Source organism: Staurois parvus, unplaced genomic scaffold (assembly GCF_062004578.1).
Source record: "Staurois parvus isolate SC_StPar_1 unplaced genomic scaffold, SC_StPar_1.0 ptg000235l, whole genome shotgun sequence".
Lineage (NCBI taxonomy): Eukaryota > Metazoa > Chordata > Amphibia > Anura > Ranidae > Staurois > Staurois parvus.
The window spans coordinates 5850181-5870240 of record NW_028318031.1 but is presented as its reverse complement, the minus strand read 5'-3'; the positions used below and the strand labels follow the sequence as shown (position 1 = coordinate 5870240).

Genomic DNA, 20060 nt, shown 5'->3' with positions numbered 1-20060 from the left:
TTCCTGACACAACTGACTAAATCCGCCATGAATCATGCCCCAAACATGTGCCACTTTCAGGTCTCCTCACACTGCTGGTGTGTTCCATTTTTTGTCATAGGGTGCTGGCAGATTACGGGCCTCCCATAGCTGCTGCCAGGCCCCTAATCTGCCATGGGCCCCTATACCGCCTCCTCATGCTGCTGCCAAGTCCAGAGTCTCTCATGGGTCCCTGTACGGCCTCCCATTGCTGCTGTCTCCATCGCCACACTCTGCCATGTGCCACTTTCAGGTCTCCTCACACTGCTGGTGTATTCCATTTTTTGTCATAGGGTGCTGGCAGATTACGGGCTTCCCATAGCTGCTGCCAGGCCCCTAATCTGCCATGGGCCCCTATACCGCCTCCTCATGCTGCTGCCAGGTCCAGAGTGTGTCATGGGTCCCTGTACGGCCTCCCATTGCTGCTGTCTCCATCGCCACACTCTGCCATGTGCCACTTTCAGGTCTCCTCACACTGCTGGTGGGTTCCATTTTTTGTCATAGGGTGCTGGCAGATTACGGGCCTCCCATAGCTGCTGCCAGGCCCCTAATCTGCCATGGGCCCCCGTACCGACTCCTCATGCTGCTGCCAGGCCCGTAATCTGTCATGGGCCCCTGTTGTCGCTTGTTGGCATATTCCGCTCGTTCAGATGCTCCTTCTCCTGCTACTCCTCTTCACGGATTCCGTCAGCAGTCTTTCTTGGAATCCGTTTCCAAGAGACAACAGTTTGCGAGCACGCACCAGACGGTGCAGAAACTGAACGTCCTCCTGTCCAAGTTGCTGCTGCCAGGCTTGTAATCTGTCATGCGCCCCTGTACCGCCTCCTCATGCTGCTTCCAGGTCCAGAGTGTGTCATGGGCCCCCGTACCGACTCCAAATGCTGCTGCCAGGCCCGTAATCTGTCATGGGCCCCTGTACCGCCTCCCCATGCTGCTGCCAGGTCCAGATTGTGTCATGGGTCCCTGTACGGCCTCCCATTGCTGCTGCCAGGCCTGTAATCTGCCATGGGCCCCCCTACCGACTCCTCATGCTGCTGCCAGGCCCGTAATCTGCCATGGGCCCCTGTACCGCCTCCTCATGCTGCTGCCAGGTCCAGAGTGTGTCATGGGTCCCTGTACGGCCTCCCATTGCTGCTGTCTCTATCGCCACACTCTGCCATGTGCCACTTTCAGGTCTCCTCACACTGCTGGTGGTTTCCATTTTTGTCATAGGGTGCTGCATGGCCTCCCATTGCTGCTGCCTCCACCGCCACACTGTGGCTCCACACTCTGGTTTTGGCCCCGTGACTGGCCAAATGAGTGAAGTGTGCGGTGATTCTAAGATCGACGGCACTCATCTGCATGTCATACTGCCTGACAGTATTATTTCTCTTCCCCAGCAGACTCCAAGGGCATTTAAATTAAAGGTACAGTGTTCAGCACTAATATTAAGTCTCTCTGAAGCCTAGAAACACCCTTTTTTAAGTTAAATTCACAGCGAATATATTCGACTCGAATCGAATTTTTTCTACGAATTCGCCGAATCAGTCGAATCGAATTTTTGAATACTTCGCTCATCTCTAACTACTACAGTGGGGATCGAAAGTTTGGGCACCCCAGCTAAAAATTTGTATTAATGTGCATAAAGAAGCCAAGGAAAGATGGAAAAATCTCCAAAAGGTATCAAATTACAGATTAGACATTCTTATAATATGTCAACAAAAGTTAGATTTTATTTCCATCATTTACACTTTCAAAATAACAGAAAACAAAAAAATGGCGTCTGCAAAAGTTTGGGCACCCTGCAGAGTTAATATCTTGTACTGCCCCCTTTGGCAAGTATCACAGCTTGTAAACGCTTTTTGTAGCCAGCTAAGAGTCTTTCAATTCTTGTTTGAGGTATCTTTGCCCATTCTTCTTACAAAAATCTTCCAGTTCTCTGAGATTTCTGGGCTGTCTGTCACGCACTGCTCTTTTAAGGTCTATCCATAGATTTTCAATTATGTTGAGGTCAGGAGATTGTGAAGGCCATGGCAAAACCTTCAGTTTACGCCTCTTGATGTAATCCCCCGTGGATTTTGAGGTGTGTTTAGGATCATTATCCATTTGTGGAAGCCATCCTCTCTTTAACTTCAGCTTTTTCACAGATGGCATCAAGTTACCATCCAAAATTTGCTGAAATTTTATTGAATCCATTTTTCCTTCTACTCGTGAGATGTTCCCTGTGCCACTAGCTGCAACACAACCCCAAAGCATGATTGATCCAACCCCATGCTTAACAGTTGGACAGAGGTTCTTTTCATTAAATTCTGTGCCCCTTCTTCTCCAAACGTACCTTTGCTCATTCCAGCCAAAAAGTTTAATTTTAACCTCATCGGTCCACAGAACTTGTTTCCAAAATGCATCAGGCTTGTCTATATGTTCATTTGCAAAGTTCAAACGATGATTTTTGTGGTGAGGACGTAGAAGCGGTTTTCTTCTGATGACTCTTCCATGAAGACCATATTTGCACAAGTATCTCTTTATAGTGGAATAGTGTACCACAACTCCAGTGTCTGCCAGATCTTTCTGGAGGGATCGTGCAGTCAAACGTGGGTTTTGAATTGTTTTTCTCACAATCCTGCGAGCTGTTCTGTCTGATATTTTTCTTGGTCTTCCAGAACTTGCTTTAACTTCCACTGTTCCTGATGACTGCCATTTCTTAATTACATTCCGAACAGAGGATATTGACATCTGAAAACGCTTTGCTATCTTCTTATAGCCTTCTCCAGCTTTGTGAGCGTCAAATATTTTCAGTTTCAGTTTTCTAGACAACTGCTTAGAAGAACCCATGGTGCTCATTGTTGGGGCAAGGTCAGATGAGTCTGGGCATTTAAAACCTTTGAGATTGACATCACTTGGTCTTCCCAGACGATGATTGAGAACAATCCATGACACTGGCAGGTCTCAGCTTGGCAAAGGGGGCAGTGCATGCTATAAATTCTGCAGGGTGCCCAAACTTTTGCAGACGCCATTTTTTTGTTTTCTGTTATTTTGAAAGTGTAAATGATGGAAATAAAATCTAACTTTTGTTGACATATTATAAGAATGTCTAATCTGTAATTTGATGCCTTTTGTAGATTTTTCCATCTTTCCTTGGCTTCTTTATGCACATTAATACAAATTTTTATCTGGGGTGCCCAAACTTTCGATCCCCACTGTATATTTGATCAATAATGTGCTCATGACATAAAGGTTAAAGGCAAATCATAAATAAAACATGATGATTTTAATTTTAACAATCCATTCTTCAGTGCAGTATATATCAACTCTTCATGTTGTTGTTGTTGTTTGGTTTTTTTTTTTTTTTTTTATCATTACTATATTGCTTATCTGTTATACGAAGCCAGTTTGTGTCAATAATTGGCACTTTCCTCTGTAACATAAAGCTAATGCAGATAAACCTCAACTTCCTTTCCACCATTTAAGTATTTGTGCCAAGTCTTACCATAACTGCAACATAGTGCTTTTACTGGAAATCTGCTAAAGGGCAATCAAAGGTCCTGCAGCATCTCATTCTTCTTATCCGCTGCCCCACTGAGCAACATGCCGATAATAACTTCAGTCTGTCCACACACAAAATGTATTTCTGACAAGTCTTTGATGGAAGCTATTACTGCCTGTTTTACAAGCTTGCACACTATTTTCTGGGATGTTCAGCACCTGCTCAACTTAATTTGCTTGCGTTGACTACTCTGAATGCAGCCTAGGGGTTAGATGTGGTCTTTCCCTTCCATATGGATCTTATGACAGTGTTGTGCCTTTGCCACTGGATTCTGCATGTAGTTATTAATTTTAGATTATAAAGAATCAAGTAGGTAAAGCATGACAACCCTACTCCCTTTCATAAATTGTCAAGACTAATTATGGAAACCAGTCAGACATCCATCTTTAAAAGGTTTCTTAGCTTCTGTTAAAAAGCTTCTCGGACAAACCTTAAAGAAAACCTGTGATGTAGAAAACCAAATGTAATAATGGTTTCGTTACAGGCACCTAAAGGTGCTTAGACCCACCCTACGTACTTGTTAAAATGGAAGTAAACTCGGTGGTGAGTCTTCACCATAATATGCAAGTATTCACTGCATCCTTGATTATGGTGCGCAACTACCTGCTACGGTGCTATCCTTCCATGATGATGGATCCAGAGATTCTTCTGGATCCTGTGGCATTCTGCTTTTGCTGTTGGATGGCCTCTGATGTTGTAACTTCTGTGCATGCTGAGAATAGAACTAGGCTGTATGCTGAGAATAGAACTGAGCCACACCAAATTATAGTCAGACTGTGGACAATAATACAGGTTTAGTTGAAGACGTACTGCAAAAGATAGTGAGAGACTGGGGACATGTTAAGTTGGCCATACATGGATCGAAGTTCAGCTGTTTCAGCAGGGGCTGGCCAAATTTTGATCCATATGCGATTTTCTCCTGCGCTCTGATGAAGAAGGCATAGCCTTCGAAATGTGTCGGCTTTACTGAGTGTCTACCCCCATGATGGGATTTGCGCTGGCTCCCTATCTCTGAAGTCCCTCAGAGGACTTACATGCCTGGTTTTTATTCGCTGTTTGTGAGTACCATTCTTTTATCAATACATTTTTGGTTACTGAGGTAATGCGCAAGGTTGGTGCGCTTCTTGTTTTTTGTTTCACTTTGCAAATTTTGATCCGTGTTTGTACACTGGTTGTGCAGAAAGTTGAGCTACTTACTTATCAACTTCTGCACAGCTGCCTGTTTGGATTTTCCCTGTTCAATCAGCGCTGCAGGCTTTGGATTGCAGTGTTTGTGTATTCTGATGAGAGAGAAGTCTCCCTGTTGTCAGAATACAATGACACAGCTGGGAGGATTCTTCATCCACCCCAAATGTTTTGATAGGAGAATCAGGTCTTTTTTTTTCTTCAGCCCACTGGTTGATCGATAAAAACTGACTAATGTATAGGCTGCCTTACAGTGAGGCTAGTACAGATCACTGCTATTAACTTTTTACCAATCTCTGCTAATACTATAGAGTACTGAGGAGTAAATTTAATGTCCGTTGATGGCTAACAACCAACACTTCGCATAGCTGCTATCAATCGAACCCAGCTGTCACTGACAGCTTTAGCCCACTGTAATGATAGGGGCCCATAGAATCCATGTTTTTCAGTGGTGACATAGTGATCACATGCAAGCTGAAACCTTTGTTGAGGGAAAAAAAAAATGTGCAGATGCTTTTACAGCTTGTAGATAGCAGTGTGTGTCTTATTAAAACAGTGTGCCAAATTAAATGTCTAGGTGTTCCCAAAAATATGCAAATTATGTAGGTGAACAAATTAATCAAAGATTTATAGCCAGGTAAAATGACACTGCTAAATTTGGCCTGGACATTAATGACCTCTGGGCACACTGCGGGCACAGTACAGGAGATGACCAGAGACTGCAGGCACAGTACAGGAGATGACCAGAGACTGGCGGACATACAGTGGGGATCGAAAGTTTGGGCACCCCAGCTAAAATTTTGTATTAATGTGCATAAAGAAGCCAAGGAAAGATGGAAAAATCTCCAAAAGGCATCAAATTACAGATTTGACATTCCTTTAATATGTCAACAAAAGTTAGATTTTATTTCCATCATTTACACTTTCAAAATAGCAGAAAACACAAAAATGGTGTCTGCAAAAGTTTGTGCACCCTGCAGAATTTATAGCATGCACTGCCCCCTTTGCAAAGCTGAGACCTGCCAGTGTCATGGATTGTTCTCAATCATCGTCTGGGAAGACCAGGTTATGTCAATCTCAAAAGTTTTAAATGCCCAGACTCATCTGACCTTGCCCCAACAATCAGCACCATGGGTTCTTCTAAGCAGTTGTCTAGAAAACTAAAACTGAAAATAGACAAATGAAATAGGTAATACTCGTGAGCCAAAATGTGATACTCCCCTTGTGCAATAAATTATTTAACAAACTATTAAATCAAATTATGGTGCATCAACACTTTACACAATACTCATAATCTGTGTGAAACATATATTGTATAACAAAATATGTATATATATCTTCAGATACATATACAGGTGCCGCGCTCCATATATACAAGTGATCATATAAATAGTGATGTAAAAAAACTTTTGTGCTTCAAATCAATGCAACATATAGTGCTCATCAAAATAATACTGATTCAATACTAAACAATAGTCCTCTTTATACTTTATATTTATTCAGTGACAAATCCAGTGCTGTGCCACACTCCCCGTGCTCTATAGATAGGTGTGCGCTCACCTCCTTATTTAGCCAAACAAAGTGGCTAACAACGCTTTTTGTCCTATCAGGACTGAGTGGTAATCTTCATACTATGTGTGTATATCCATCCATGCCGTGGATCTATATTGCCTTTTTCCTGCCACCAGAGGTCTCCCTTTTTTCCTCCTTCCACACTGAGCCTCAATGGGTAGTAGGGATGGTTTAAGTAGTATTTCCTCCTCCCAATAAATTGGGGAACCATGTAAAAAAGAGCCACAATAGTGCCTTATCCTTTGTGAGGTTAAATCTTTTAATGAGAATAGTTGCCACTCACATTGTACTGTCTCCCACAGAGCTGTATCCAACAGAGCTGTGCCCAGATCCTGTGCTTGTAAATGCCGCTTGTCCCCAGCGGCGGCGTGACGTCAGAGCCCCTCCCCTACCTCCAGTTGAATGTTGCAGCAAAGTCCAGTTGCAGAGGCCCCTGAGGATGATCACAATGTGGGTTCCATTTTGGTATATTTCTGCTGTCACCGTGGTCCTGGCATAGTATGCACTAGGTCTCCACACTTCAGCCAAGAGAGGACAAAACTTATCCCATATCAAGTGGCAGGATGTCTGCTACTTGATATGGGATAAGTTTTGTCCTCTCTTGGCTGAAGTGTGGAGACCTAGTGCATACTATGCCAGGACCACGGTGACAGCAGAAATATACCAAAATGGAACCCACATTGTGATCATCCTCAGGGGCCTCTGCAACTGGACTTTGCTGCAACATTCAACTGGAGGTAGGGGAGGGGCTCTGACGTCACGCCGCCGCGGTGGACAAGCGGCATTTACAAGCACAGGATCTGGGCACAGCTCTGTTGGATACAGCTCTGTGGGAGACAGTACAATGTGAGTGGCAACTATTCTCATTAAAAGATTTAACCTCACAAAGGATAAGGCACTATTGTGGCTCTTTTTTACATGGTTCCCCAATTTATTGGGAGGAGGAAATACTACTTAAACCATCCCTACTACCCATTGAGGCTCAGTGTGTAAGGAGGAAAAAGGGAGACCTCTGGTGGCAGGAAAAAGGCAATATAGATCCACGGCATGGATGGATATACACACATAGTATTAAGATTACCACCCAGTCCTGATAGGACAAAAAGCGTTGTTAGCCACTTTGGCTAAATAAGGAGGTGAGCGCACACCTATCTATAGAGCACGGGGAGTGTGGCACAGCACTGGATTTGTCACTGAATAAATATAAAGTATAAAGAGGACTATTGTTTAGTATTGAATCAGTATTATTTTGATGAGCACTATATGTTGCACTGATTTGAAGCACAAAAGTTTTTTTTACATCACTATTTATATGATCACTTGTATATATGGAGCGCGGCACCTGTATATGTATCTGAAGATATATATACATATTTTGTTATATGAAACTGAAAATAGTTGACGCTCACAAAGCTGGAGAAGGCTATAAGAAGGATAGAAAAGCGTTTTCAGATGTCAATATCCTCTGTTCGGAATGTAATTAAGAAATGGCAGTCATCAGGAACAGTGGAAGTTAAAGCAAGATCTGGAAGACCAAGAAAAATATCAGACCGAACAGCTCGCAGGATTGTGAGAAAAACAATTCAAAACCCACGTTTGACTGCATGATCCCTCCAGAAAGATCTGGCAGACACTGGAGTTGTGGTACACTATTCCACTATAAAGAGATACTTGCACAAATCTGGTCTTCATGGAAGAGTCATCAGAAGAAAACGTCTTCTACGTCCTCACCACAAAAATCATCGTTTGAACTTTCCAAAATGCATCAGGCTTGTCTATATGTTCATTTGCAAACAAGTTCTGTGGACCGATGAGGTTAAAATTGAACTTTTTGGCCGGAATGAGCAAAGGTACGTTTGGAGAAGGGGCACAGAATTTAATGAAAAGAACCTCTGTCCAACTGTTAAGCATGGGGTTGGATCAATCATGCTTTGGGGTTGTGTTGCAGCCAGTGGCACAGGGAAAATCTCACGAGTAGAAGGAAAAATGGATTCAATAAAATTTCAGCAAATTTTGGATGGTAACTTGATGCCATCTGTGAAAAAGCTGAAGTTAAAGAGAGGATGGCTTCTACAAATGGATAATGATCCTAAACACACCTCGAAATCCACGGGGGATTACATCAAGAGGCGTAAACTGAAGGTTTTGCCATGGCCTTCACAATCTCCTGACCTCAACATAATTGAAAATCTATGGATAGACCTTAAAAGAGCGGTGCGTGACAGACAGCCCAGAAATCTCAAAGAACTGGAAGACTTTTGTAAGGAAGAATGGGCAAAGATACCTCAAACAAGAATTGAAAGACTCTTGGCTGGCTACAAAAAGCGTTTACAAGCTGTGATACTTGCCAAAGGGGGCAGTACAAGATGTTAACTCTGCAGGGTGCCCAAACTTTTGCAGACGCCATTTTTTTGTTTTCTGTTATTTTGAAAGTGTAAATGATGGAAATAAAATCTAACTTTTGTTGACATATTATAAGAATGTCTAATCTGTATTTTGATGCCTTTTGGAGATTTTTCCATCTTTCCTTGACTTCTTTATGCACATTAATACAAATTTTTAGCTGGGGTGCCCAAACTTTCGATCCCCACTGTAGTACAGTAGATGACCAGAGACTGCGGACACAGTACAGGAGATGGCCAGAGATTGCGGACATAGTAGACAGTAAGAATCCTAGATTGTAAGCTCGAAAGAGCAGGGCCTTCGAACCCCTCGTGTATTGTATTGTTTCTGTCTTGTCTCATGTTCTGTCTCCCTTGCTATTGTACAGCGCTGAGCAAACCCTTTGGCGCTATATAAATACTGTATAATAATAGTACAGGAGATGACCAGAGACTGCGGACACAGTACAGGGGATGACCAGAGACTGTGGACACAGTACAGGGGATGACCAGAGACTGCAGACACAGTACAGGGGATGACCAGAGACTGCAGACACAGTACAGGGGATGACCAGAGACTGCAGACACAGTACAGGGGATGACCAGAGACTGCGGACACAGTACAGGGGATGACCAGAGACTGCGGACACAGTACAGGGGATGACCAGAGACTGCGGACACAGTACAGGGGATGACCAGAGACTGCGGACACAGTACAGGGGATGACCCAGAGGCTGCGGACCTTTTGGGGAGGGAGGGGGAGCCGGTACCCACTCCCACTTCTGCAGAGTTGTCCTTTTTAGTGGGGCACCCGGCTGTGCCTGGTGCCCACTGCGTATGCACGAGAAGCGCTGCATTTTGTGAATGGCCCGGTGTCTTCTGGGACCTGTCGTGTCCCAGAAGATGCCAGACAATTCTCAAAGTGCAGTGCTTCATGCGCAGTGGGCACCCGGCTGTGACAGCTGGGTGCCCACACTAACGATGCTGGCGCGGGAAGACTGCACAGCGCTGGACCGAGGAACAGGTAAGGTCCTGCTGCAGAAGAGAGCTGAGCGGCCGGCCCTGTATTCTGACACGGTAGAGGCAGCGGAGATACCGGACCGGCCGCTCCATATTCACTCTATAAGATGCACTGACATTTTCCCCCCTTTTTTGGGGGGAGAAAAGTGTGTTTTATGGAGTGAACAATACGGTAGTTTGTTTTTGAGAGGTTTTTTTTACAGGCTGGTTGGTAAGTACTGGGAGATTTGCCAAAATGATGGCCAGTGTCTGCTTTTGCAGGATAATGTTTTGAACTTTGCCCTGGCTACCATATTGGGAGAGGTTTTTACCTCAGTAATATGGCAAGCAAGCTGGCCACCAAAAGGAACCATATGACATGTACTCTGGCCCAGGGTCAGCTCATATTTGGCTATTTCTGAAAGCTGGAGTAAATAAATGACTGATGCTTATAGCATAAAAGAATTCTCTTAACTGCACTGCAAAAATGAAACCTGAAATCCAAACAACTACACTTTTCCTTGCCTCCATGTTCATTGATCAGCTCACCTTTGTTCTGTGTAGTTTCTGCATAGCAGGCCTATAATATTTTGTGTTCTTTCTATGTTTCTGCAGCTGACAGACCAGTGAGGGTTTATGCGGACGGTATCTTTGACTTATTCCACTCTGGACACGCCCGAGCTTTAATGCAAGCAAAGAATCTCTTTCCTAACACATACCTGATTGTAGGAGGTAAGGCAAGGCTTTGGCAAGGAGATGGGTGTAGGGGACACGTGTGGCTGCTGAGAGTAGTACATTTTTGACCATTTTGCTTAATTTGTAACCACACAAGGAAACCTTGTGGGCTGTTTTGCTGACTCTGCTTGGCCTATATGAGGTATACAAAAGCTTCTCTCATAGAGGTGAAAGGAAAAGGCATGTCTACATTTCCTCTGGAAGTAAAGCATACAAAGTATCTGCAGATTGGCTGGCATCTGAGACTAAAGTACTACTGAATTCATATGGAAAATGCATTTTATCCATAATGTGCTTACTCTTCCATGCTAACTCTTATTTTCCTTGCCTTAGGTTTTTTTCACACTTTTGTGGTCTGATATGGCTTTGTGTAAATTAAAGATGGAACCACCATATATTGGAGGTTCACAGTTTCAGCCCTTGGCACTTTTATATATAGCATACATGTCACATGTACCTTTTTTGTTTGCAAATTGTATGCCTGTTTAATCAAATGTTCCTGTGTTCCCAGCCTATGCATGATGGTGTTCTAGTAGAGCTGTGACTTGATCTAATTAGATGACTTTTCTTTTTCTAGTTTGTAGTGATGAGTTGACACATAACCTGAAGGGCTTCACAGTGATGAATGAGGCAGAACGGTATGATGCAGTTCAGCACTGTCGCTACGTAGATGAGGTGGTGAGGAACGCACCATGGACACTCACCCCAGAATTCCTTGAGGAGCACAGGGTGAGAGGGGATCCACTCTACAAGGTTGCCTCTCTGAAATAATAGTTGGAGCAGGCATGACCCATCAGCCATTACCAGTTTTAAGAATATCCACAGTATTTGCATGCAGGTGAATGTACACTTGATCACTTCACTGATTTGCCTCTTCAAACAACACAGTTGAGGCTGAAGTATAATTGTCATTTAAACACAATTCCTGGAATTGTGTATGTTAATGAACAAGAGCATTTCGCTGCTACAGCATAGGGCAGTTTGGTAGCTTAGGGGTCTAGTAATGCAGCACTGGGGACTTAGGTTGTTTTGCCAGCAGGATTCTACCAGAACCAAACTTGTGTTCTATTTGTGATTATGTGGGTTGCTCTTGTTTGTTCACACCCTCCAAAACACATACTGATCCAATAGTTGATTCCCATTCAGCGTTAACCCTGTAGGATGTGACTGTAGTAGATCCATATCAATTGTATGCACCTTTGGTGGTAGGGACAAGCATGAATGGCATAACATTATGGAGCTTTACATAATGCCTTCAGTAGATAAATAAAGCAAAGCAATAATAAAACTGTTTAGCTATATGGGATAGAATATAGAGAATTCACTTAATGAAGAAGTCCTAATAGTTTTTTTTTTTTTTTTTTTTTTTTTCTAATTTTACATCATCCTGGCAAAATGGCACTTTACATTATTGCTCTTCATTAATTTATAAAAGTGAAAATCCATTTAGTCTAACCTGGGCTTTTGTTATTGTTTTCTTCCTTTTTATAGATTGACTTTGTGGCACATGATGACATCCCTTACTCATCTGCAGGAAGTGATGATGTTTACAAGCACATAAAAGAAGCAGGTCAGTCTCTTCCACCATTACAGGCAATAAGGCACACAGAAATGTATATATTTTATATCATTATGTATATGTAGCAGAAAATTCAATTTTTACTATCATTGCACAGGAATGTTTGCACCTACCCAGCGCACAGAAGGGATCTCTACGTCTGATATCATTACTAGGATTGTACGGGATTATGATGTCTATGCCCGCCGAAATCTTCAGCGTGGTTACACTGCAAAGGAGCTTAATGTCAGCTTTATAAATGTGAGGGCTGGTAGTTTTTTTTTTTTTTTTTGTTTTTTTGTTTTTTTTAAGTTTATGCTTTGGGAAATATACTGTACATCCCATAAAAGATCTGCTTTCCCCACAGCGGATTCAGAGCTTCACTGGAAAATCGTAAAGGGAAAATTGTGGACTGTTTTATATTAGGCTTTACAAGCAGACGTTGTTGAATTAACTATGATGCAACAGTCTCATTATTGAAGTCATAGCTTCTGTTACATACTTCAGTGTGCTGAAAACAAAATTCAAAGCTAGTCTTCTGGTCTTAGCTTGTGCACTAAATAAAGCCTTCCTTCTGGGATGCCTTTCTGTTCTCTGAATTGCAGATAGACAGCATGCTAACATGATGAGGTGGAAACCGCTCATATTACTGCGATGTTCATAATGCATGGAAATATATTAAGGAGTATATCTATGAATAGACCCTCTGTTCCAAGTGACTTTATGGAGATCTTCCGTACATTTTAGATTTAGGATAATTCAAGATTTTCTTTACCATGTGGTTTATTTCGTAAGGTAAAATGGACAAAGGTGCTTTTGCAAAGCACAATACCTATTATTCAGCTTTTTAAAGTTGATAAAACAATGAAGAATGATGAATAGTTGCAAGAGTTACTGCATATTTTTTTAGACTAGTCAGCATTATAAAAAACAAATAAATAAAAAGCCTGCAAGGTTAGGTAAGCAGCACCAGACAATCAACCAAGATATTAAAGTGCATCTAAACTCAAACAAAAATTCAATATATTGCAGCTTACCATTCCTTAGGTGTAATGGCTGCTTTAGTTTGCAGTTTCTAGTTGCTAACACACATCCTGTCTTGGGTGATTCCTTTATCTATGGAGAAAAAACAGCCACCCTTGGACAACAGCACTGTCTGGATTGGGTAGTGTTAAGCCATATGCACATTTGGTGTTTAGCCTGTGTGCATTCAATCCCAGCGTTGTCAAATGTCCAAGAGGCACAGGTACTGTATCCACCCCCCCACCTGCATGCAGCCTGTCAAAATCTGTAAGACACTGAAATATGCTGCCGCTGGATGTTGTACCAAGTAGTACTCACATTTAGGGCCCCAGGTGTCCAGCATCATATCTCCAGATTGCAGAATACCTGTTATCTTGGCATACTTCCCTGAACAACACTAAAGCGAGTACCAGTACAGCATCCAGCATATTTCAGCCTTTGCAGGCCCCGAGTGTGTTAAAATGCTATTGGATACACACAGGCTAAATGCTGTTTGCCTAACCCCACTAGGGCCTCATTTACACTTGTCTTGCTCCCTTGAGCTATTTAGTGGAAGCTGGCAGGTGATGTTACTGCTCAGGAAATTCATCCCCATTGTCAGCCGCTTATTAACACAGGGAATCCCCAGGTTCTTGACCATGTGACTACTTCAAAGCTGAAAAAAAGGTATTTACACTTCCTCTTTTACAACGGTATGCAGCATATAATATAGGTATGAGGAGAGGGTAAACAATGTTTTAACTTGACTTCTATTAGACTTCCATGTAAAATTTTGCTTTTGGGGTTAGACACGCTTTAATAAATACTGGCCCTATCACTACATAACTTTTGGAGTGTTTTACATGCTCCTTGTAACTGGGACAAGTTGATTTCTAATTGAAAGAGACTGGTGTTTGTCATTAACATTAGAGATGGTGTACTAAGATGGCGACTACAGCACCTTTAAATAAATAATTTAAAAGTGAATACTTGTGAGCTATTATGAATGAGGTGTTCAATAGAATATTAATAATTAACTGCTTAAATAATGTGCTTGGTTCGCTGACACTTACACAAACCCACTTAGTTGTGTATCTATTATCCAATTATATACACTTATAGTGCCGCGCTCCTATTGTAAACCCTTTATCACATAGTATGTATCACGCTTATAAATAAATAAACTAATAAATTAATGACAAAATTAATTGATGTGACATATAAATACATTAAAAAATAGATATAAATAGATCAAACCATTATTGTGCTAAAACATACCATATGTGCTCTATCAATATTTATAATAATACCAATTCAATAATAAATGTGCAAATATAATAAAGTGCTTAAAAAAAGTATTTTTGTAAATATGTGCAATGTGCAGGTTAACTCCTTATTCCCTCTTTCCAGGTGCCGTGTAGTCTCAATATGCGCTCACCTTAATATTTGCCCAAATAAATTTAGGCAAGTAGACTTTTAGTCCTTCCAGGACTGGTGGGATAATGCTCCTATGTTTAGTATTCCAGATGGACATGTAGGTCAGCTGAGATCCTCCTATGACCTCCTCTTTCTCCATACAAGAAGCTGCTCATAGATGAACGTTTGGAAAATGTGTGAGAATCTCCTATTTCCCCTCCTGGGGACACCTCCTCCTCGTATCCACCTTTCCTCAGTGTGGGGTATATAAATCAAATGGAGAGAAGAAAGACCATGGTGCCTTATCCTTTTATATATAGGTAGTTTATTGCTACCGGATGCGGTGATATACAGCAGTTTCTGGCACTTGTTTGATACAGGTATGCAAAGTTTGTAATATACTCTGCCTCTCTGTCTGCCTCTGCTGGAATCGCCGAGCCTCTCCGATGCAACGTCATGACGTCAGAGCCCCTTTGGGGCTCTTAGCAGACCTACATTTCCATCTGGAATACTAAACATAGGAGCATTATCCCACCAGTCCTGGAAGGACTAAAAGTCTATTTGCCTAAATTTATTTGGGCAAATATTAAGGTGAGCGCATATTGAGACTACACGGCACCTGGAAAGAGGGAATAAGGAGCTCACCTGCACATTGCACATATTTACAAAGACTTTTCTTTAAGCACTTTATTAATTATATTTGCACATTTATTATTGAATTGGCATTATTATAAATATTGATTGAGCACATATGGTATGTTTTAGCACAATAATGGTTTGATCTATTTATATCTATTTTTTAATTTATTTATATGTCACATCAATTAATTTTGTCATTAATTTATTAGTTTATTTATAAGCGTGATACATACTATGTGATAAAACCTTTAAATAAATACATCTTGGTATATCTAATGCAGTAGAATTTAACACATTAGGAAGGATACACAATGATTACTTCTGAAAGACTGTCTGCCTGGTATCACACAAAGTGAAATTGTCTGCTCTGAATTGATTTCAGGAGAAGAAGTACAACCTGCAGGAGCGTGTGGATAAGGTGAAAAAGAAAGTAAAGGACGTAGAGGAAAAGTCTAAGGAATTTCTGGAGAAGGTAGAAGTAAAAAGCATTGATTTGATCCAGAAATGGGAGGAAAAGTCCAGGGAATTCATTGGAAACTTCCTGGAAATGTTTGGCCCAGAGGGAGCTTTGGTAAGTAAGGTTCCCTTTAGCGTTGACTCTAGATCACTCTGCAGACAGAGATACTTGTGTTCTTTGAACACAGTGTCAGATATCAATATACAAAATAACCAGATTTGGTATTTACTAAAGTGTGGAATTCATAATTCAGCAATATTTGTTTTAGTAAATCACAGGAATACTTTGTTGAATCAAACTAGCATAACAGTATATATTAACCAGTCAAAACTGAAGTTCCACAAAATGTAACAGCATTCTTTTTTTGAATTCTATGTTTTAGCAATGAACTGATGAGAAACCATTAAAGAAGAACTAAAGGCACTATACTAACCTTCTATCTAAAAGTTTGTTAGGGGTCCTTTGCCAGTGCTGGTCTTCGGGCATGTTCATTGATTGGCTTGGGGTGACATAACTCCTGTGCATGAGTCAGTTATCCTGGCATATAGGGACTGCATCGGCATTGTAAGCCGATTTGCACATGTGCTTCCTGGTTTCTGTCTTAAGTCAAGATGATTCCCTATATCCCAGGAGTTTTTCATACGCAGTTATTTTTTTATTTTTTGATCTGGAGGGGAGGAGGCGTTTTTCTCATCTAAGCACACCCTCTCATCTTTATGCCTTTCCTAAGGGCAGATGTATTTCAGAAAGTAAATGCTACATGAATCATCTGCCCTTACTCAAGCTGGCCATGGCTAAAAATGTGTTCAATAGCATTTTTGGTTTGTTCTGTTCAGATACAGTTGAATTCCACTTTAATCGTGGGGGCTCTGCTTCATTCTCATTCTGCCAATGGGTAATGCCATTGTTTGGTCTGGCCCAAGATCCTTCCCTTTGGCTGCCTGTATAAAGAAACTATGTTTTTGCTGCTAGGGGAAACGGAGCCTTATGCTGTGAACTCTGGCTATGTTGCCTTTTGAAGCCTTTGTCCCTTGATTGACTTAGTGGTCTTGGCAGTGAGTGTTAATAGGTAGTACTAATGGTGTTCATAGTTCTAACCAAACTCTGCCTGCAAGCAAATGCATTTACATAGCTGCAGTGGATATAAAAAGTCTGCACACGCCTGTTAAAATGTCAGGTTTCTGTGATGTAAAAAAAGACAAATAATTTCAGAACTTTTTCCACCTTTTTAATTTAACCTATAAACTGTACAACTCCATTGAACAACAAACTGAAATCTTTTAGGTGGAGGGAAGTAAAAATAAAAAACTAAAAATATGGTTGCATAAGTGTACACACCCTTAAACTAATACTTTGTTGAAGCACCTTTTGATTTTATTACAGCACTCAGTCTTTTTGGGTATGAGTCTATCAGCATGGCACATCTTGACTTGGCAATATTTGCCCACTTTTCCTTGCAAAAACACTCCAAATCTGTCAGATTGCGAGGGCATCTCCTGTGCACAGCCCTCTTCAGATCACCCCACAGATTTTCCATCGGATTCAGGTCTGGGCTCTGGCTGGACCATTCCAAAACTTTAATCTTCTGGTGAAGCCATTCCTTTTTTGATTTGGATGTATGCTTTGGGTCATTGTCATGCTGAAAGATGAAGTTCCTCTTCATGTTCCGCTTTCTAGCAGAAGCCTGGAGGTTTTGTGCCAACATTGACTGGTATTTGGAACTGTTCATAATTCCCTCTACCTTGACTAAGGTCCCAGTTCCAGCTGAAGAAAAACAACCCCAAAGCATGATGCTGCCACCACCATGCTTCACTGTGGGTATGGTGTTCTTTTGGTGATGTGCAGTGTTGTTTTTGCACCAAACATATCTTTTGGAATTCTGACCAAAAAGTTTAACTTTTTTTCATCAGACCAGAACATATTTTCCCACATCCTTTTGGGAGACTTCAGATGTGTTTTTGCAAAATTTAGCCAGGCTTGGATGTTTTTCTTTGTAAGAAAAGGCTTCCGTCTTGCCACTCTACCCCATAGCCCAGACATATGAAGAATACAGGAGATTGTTGTCACATGTACCACACAGCCAGTACTTGCCAGATATTCCTGTAGCTCCTAGGCCTCTTGGCAGCCTCCCAGACCAGTTTTCTTCTTGTCTTTTCATCAATTTTGGAGGGATGTCCAGTTCTTGGTAATGTCACTGTTGCACCATATTTTCTTCACTTGATGATGACTGTCTTCATTGTGTTCCCTAGTATATCTAATGCCTTTTGAAGTTCTTTTGTACCCTTCTCCTGACACCTTTTAACAATGAGATCCCTCTGATGCTTTGGAAGCGGTCTGCGGACCATGGCTTTTGCTGTAGGATGCGACTAAGAAAATATCAGGAAAGACCTACTAGAACAGCTGCACTTTATTTTGCATTAATAAGAGATACTTTAAACGATGGCAGGTGTGTACTGACTCCTATTTACCATTATTTTGAATGTGATTGCTTAATTCTGAACACCGCTACATCCCCAGTTATAAGAGGGTGTGCACACTTATGCAACCACATTATTTTAGTTTTTATGTTTCCTTCTCCTGAACGATTTAGTTTTTTTTTCTCATTTTATTTACATCACAGTAACCTGACATTTTAACAGGGGTGTGTAGACTTTTTAAATCCACTGTACATGCAAGGGTGGCTGAGACAAATAGCCCCGGAAGCTACTGGTAAATCACAAACAAGTTTATTGCATGCTTTGCAATACACTTTCACAGACTAAAATTTTGGAGATGCTGCATGGCATCATGTTACCCAAAGTTTAGGAAGCTAGTTTTTTAAACTATGGTAACCATTTCAGGATGGAAGATCATAGTAGTCTTAATGCCCAGTATGTGTCAGTTAACTTTGAATCATTTATACATGCTTATGTTTTATTTTGTATAATAAGCCAACAAATGGACAAAAATTTAAAAAAAAAAATGACATTTTTGTTTTTTTAGACTTGTTCCATTTGTTTAAAAAGAAAAAAAACCTTTTTTACACAAACTTCTCATCTTAAACAAGTCACAGTGACCGCTGTAACCGACAGGTTTATTTGCGACAACCCTCACGTGACTACGATGGTTGACCACATATTTGGGAACCAATCCATTTGGTGCATACTCCTAGTTTTATAATGGAACTAGATGAAATGTCCTGTCAGTGCCAGTGAATGTTAATCCACAGATTGTGGTCTGAAAGGCTTAAATTACACTTTATTTCTAAACTTGTTTTCTATTACTGGTGAAAAAGTTGTTGTGTTTAATGCAGGACTAAACCCATCAATTTAACGATTTCCCACAACAGTTACATTTAAGGCATGCCATGAATGATAATTGTAAGAGTTGCTTGTGATCACAATCAAACTGTCAAGCTAACAAATGGCTGATGTCATTGCTGATCACATGTACAACACCATGGCAGCTGCAGAGCAGACAGGCCAAGATGGCAGCTTCCTTGGCTGTAAAGGTTAGAGGGATTTAGTTCTACTCTAAGGGAGCTTTGAGTTTTGTTTTAAATAGAAGTGCATAATCAAAAAGTCAACTATTTGAACATATTCTGTATTTCACAGAAACACATGCTGAAGGAAGGCAAGGGGAGAATGCTTCAGGCCATCAGCCCTAAACAAAGCCCCAGCAGCAGTCCTTCTCGGGAACGGTCTCCTTCCCCATCTTTCCGCTGGCCCTTCTCCAGGTCCTCACCACCAGCATCTCCAGGCAGAAGGTCTCGATCTGGACCTGATGCTTATGACATCAGTGAGGATGAAGAGGACTAAGTTGCTATCTTTTCCCTCTTGTGCAATCCTTCCCACCAGCTGCTGATTCCGTATTATCTGGTTTCCAGGAAAGAGCCACATAGAAATGAGGTTGAACTTGATGTAAACCCCATAGACCTGAACAGGATATAGAGTGTGGCACTGAATAAGATGCTCGCTTCTTCCCTACAAATAACCATAATATTTTTGTTGCATTTTTTTAATGAAATCAAGCTGTCTTTTTAATGAACTAGACGTCTGAAATGTTTCTTCATCCTTTATTTGTCTTCTATTTTTCTGGAAGGTATTATCGCATGGGAGTGTTGCACCTCATTCATCCTAACCCTTTTTATTACTTGAACTCTACACATCATTTCTACTGCGAGCTCCCATTTCACAGGACTGTAAAGGATTTTAATGGAAGACGAGTTCTAGAAGCCAAGTGGCACAAGGAGATTGTTTTTATATGTCAGTGTGAAGGCATTAATGAAACTTTACTGAGCTATGGGGGTAGTGACCAGTCCCATACTTTGTTTTAAACATTACCCCATGGAATTTAGCCATTTCTCATTAAAAGTGCCTGTTGTCATAAAAGCTTTCCGTTTTATTCTGTTTCTGAAACACACTTTTTCTGCAGCTAAAATATATAATCAAACAAATGAAAGTATAGTTCATAGCTGGTACCAATAGGAACTATGGACAGAAAGACATCTGCTTGCCATCAAAGCATTATAGGACAGGAAAATAAATTGAGTATGTAAAGCCATCCTAAGACATGCCCAATTTCTAAGGATTTGCT

At 41.2% G+C, this 20060-nt stretch overlaps 1 protein-coding gene across 5 annotated transcripts in view; it reads left to right on the top strand.

Moving 5' to 3' along the window:
• PCYT1A (phosphate cytidylyltransferase 1A, choline) overlaps positions 1-19855 on the top strand; it is a 69434-nt gene extending 49579 nt beyond the window's left edge. For all 5 annotated transcript variants that reach the window (XM_089680127.1, XM_089680123.1, XM_089680125.1 and 2 more), the window contains 6 exons: positions 10294-10410; positions 10991-11142; positions 11905-11983; positions 12090-12232; positions 15411-15599; positions 19079-19855. In XM_089680127.1, coding sequence (XP_089536253.1) covers positions 10294-10410; positions 10991-11142; positions 11905-11983; positions 12090-12232; positions 15411-15599; positions 19079-19282 — 884 coding nt within the window. In that variant the 3' untranslated portion in view covers positions 19283-19855. The remainder of the gene's footprint in view (positions 1-10293; positions 10411-10990; positions 11143-11904; positions 11984-12089; positions 12233-15410; positions 15600-19078) is intronic.
• Positions 19856-20060: the final 205 nt, after the last annotated feature.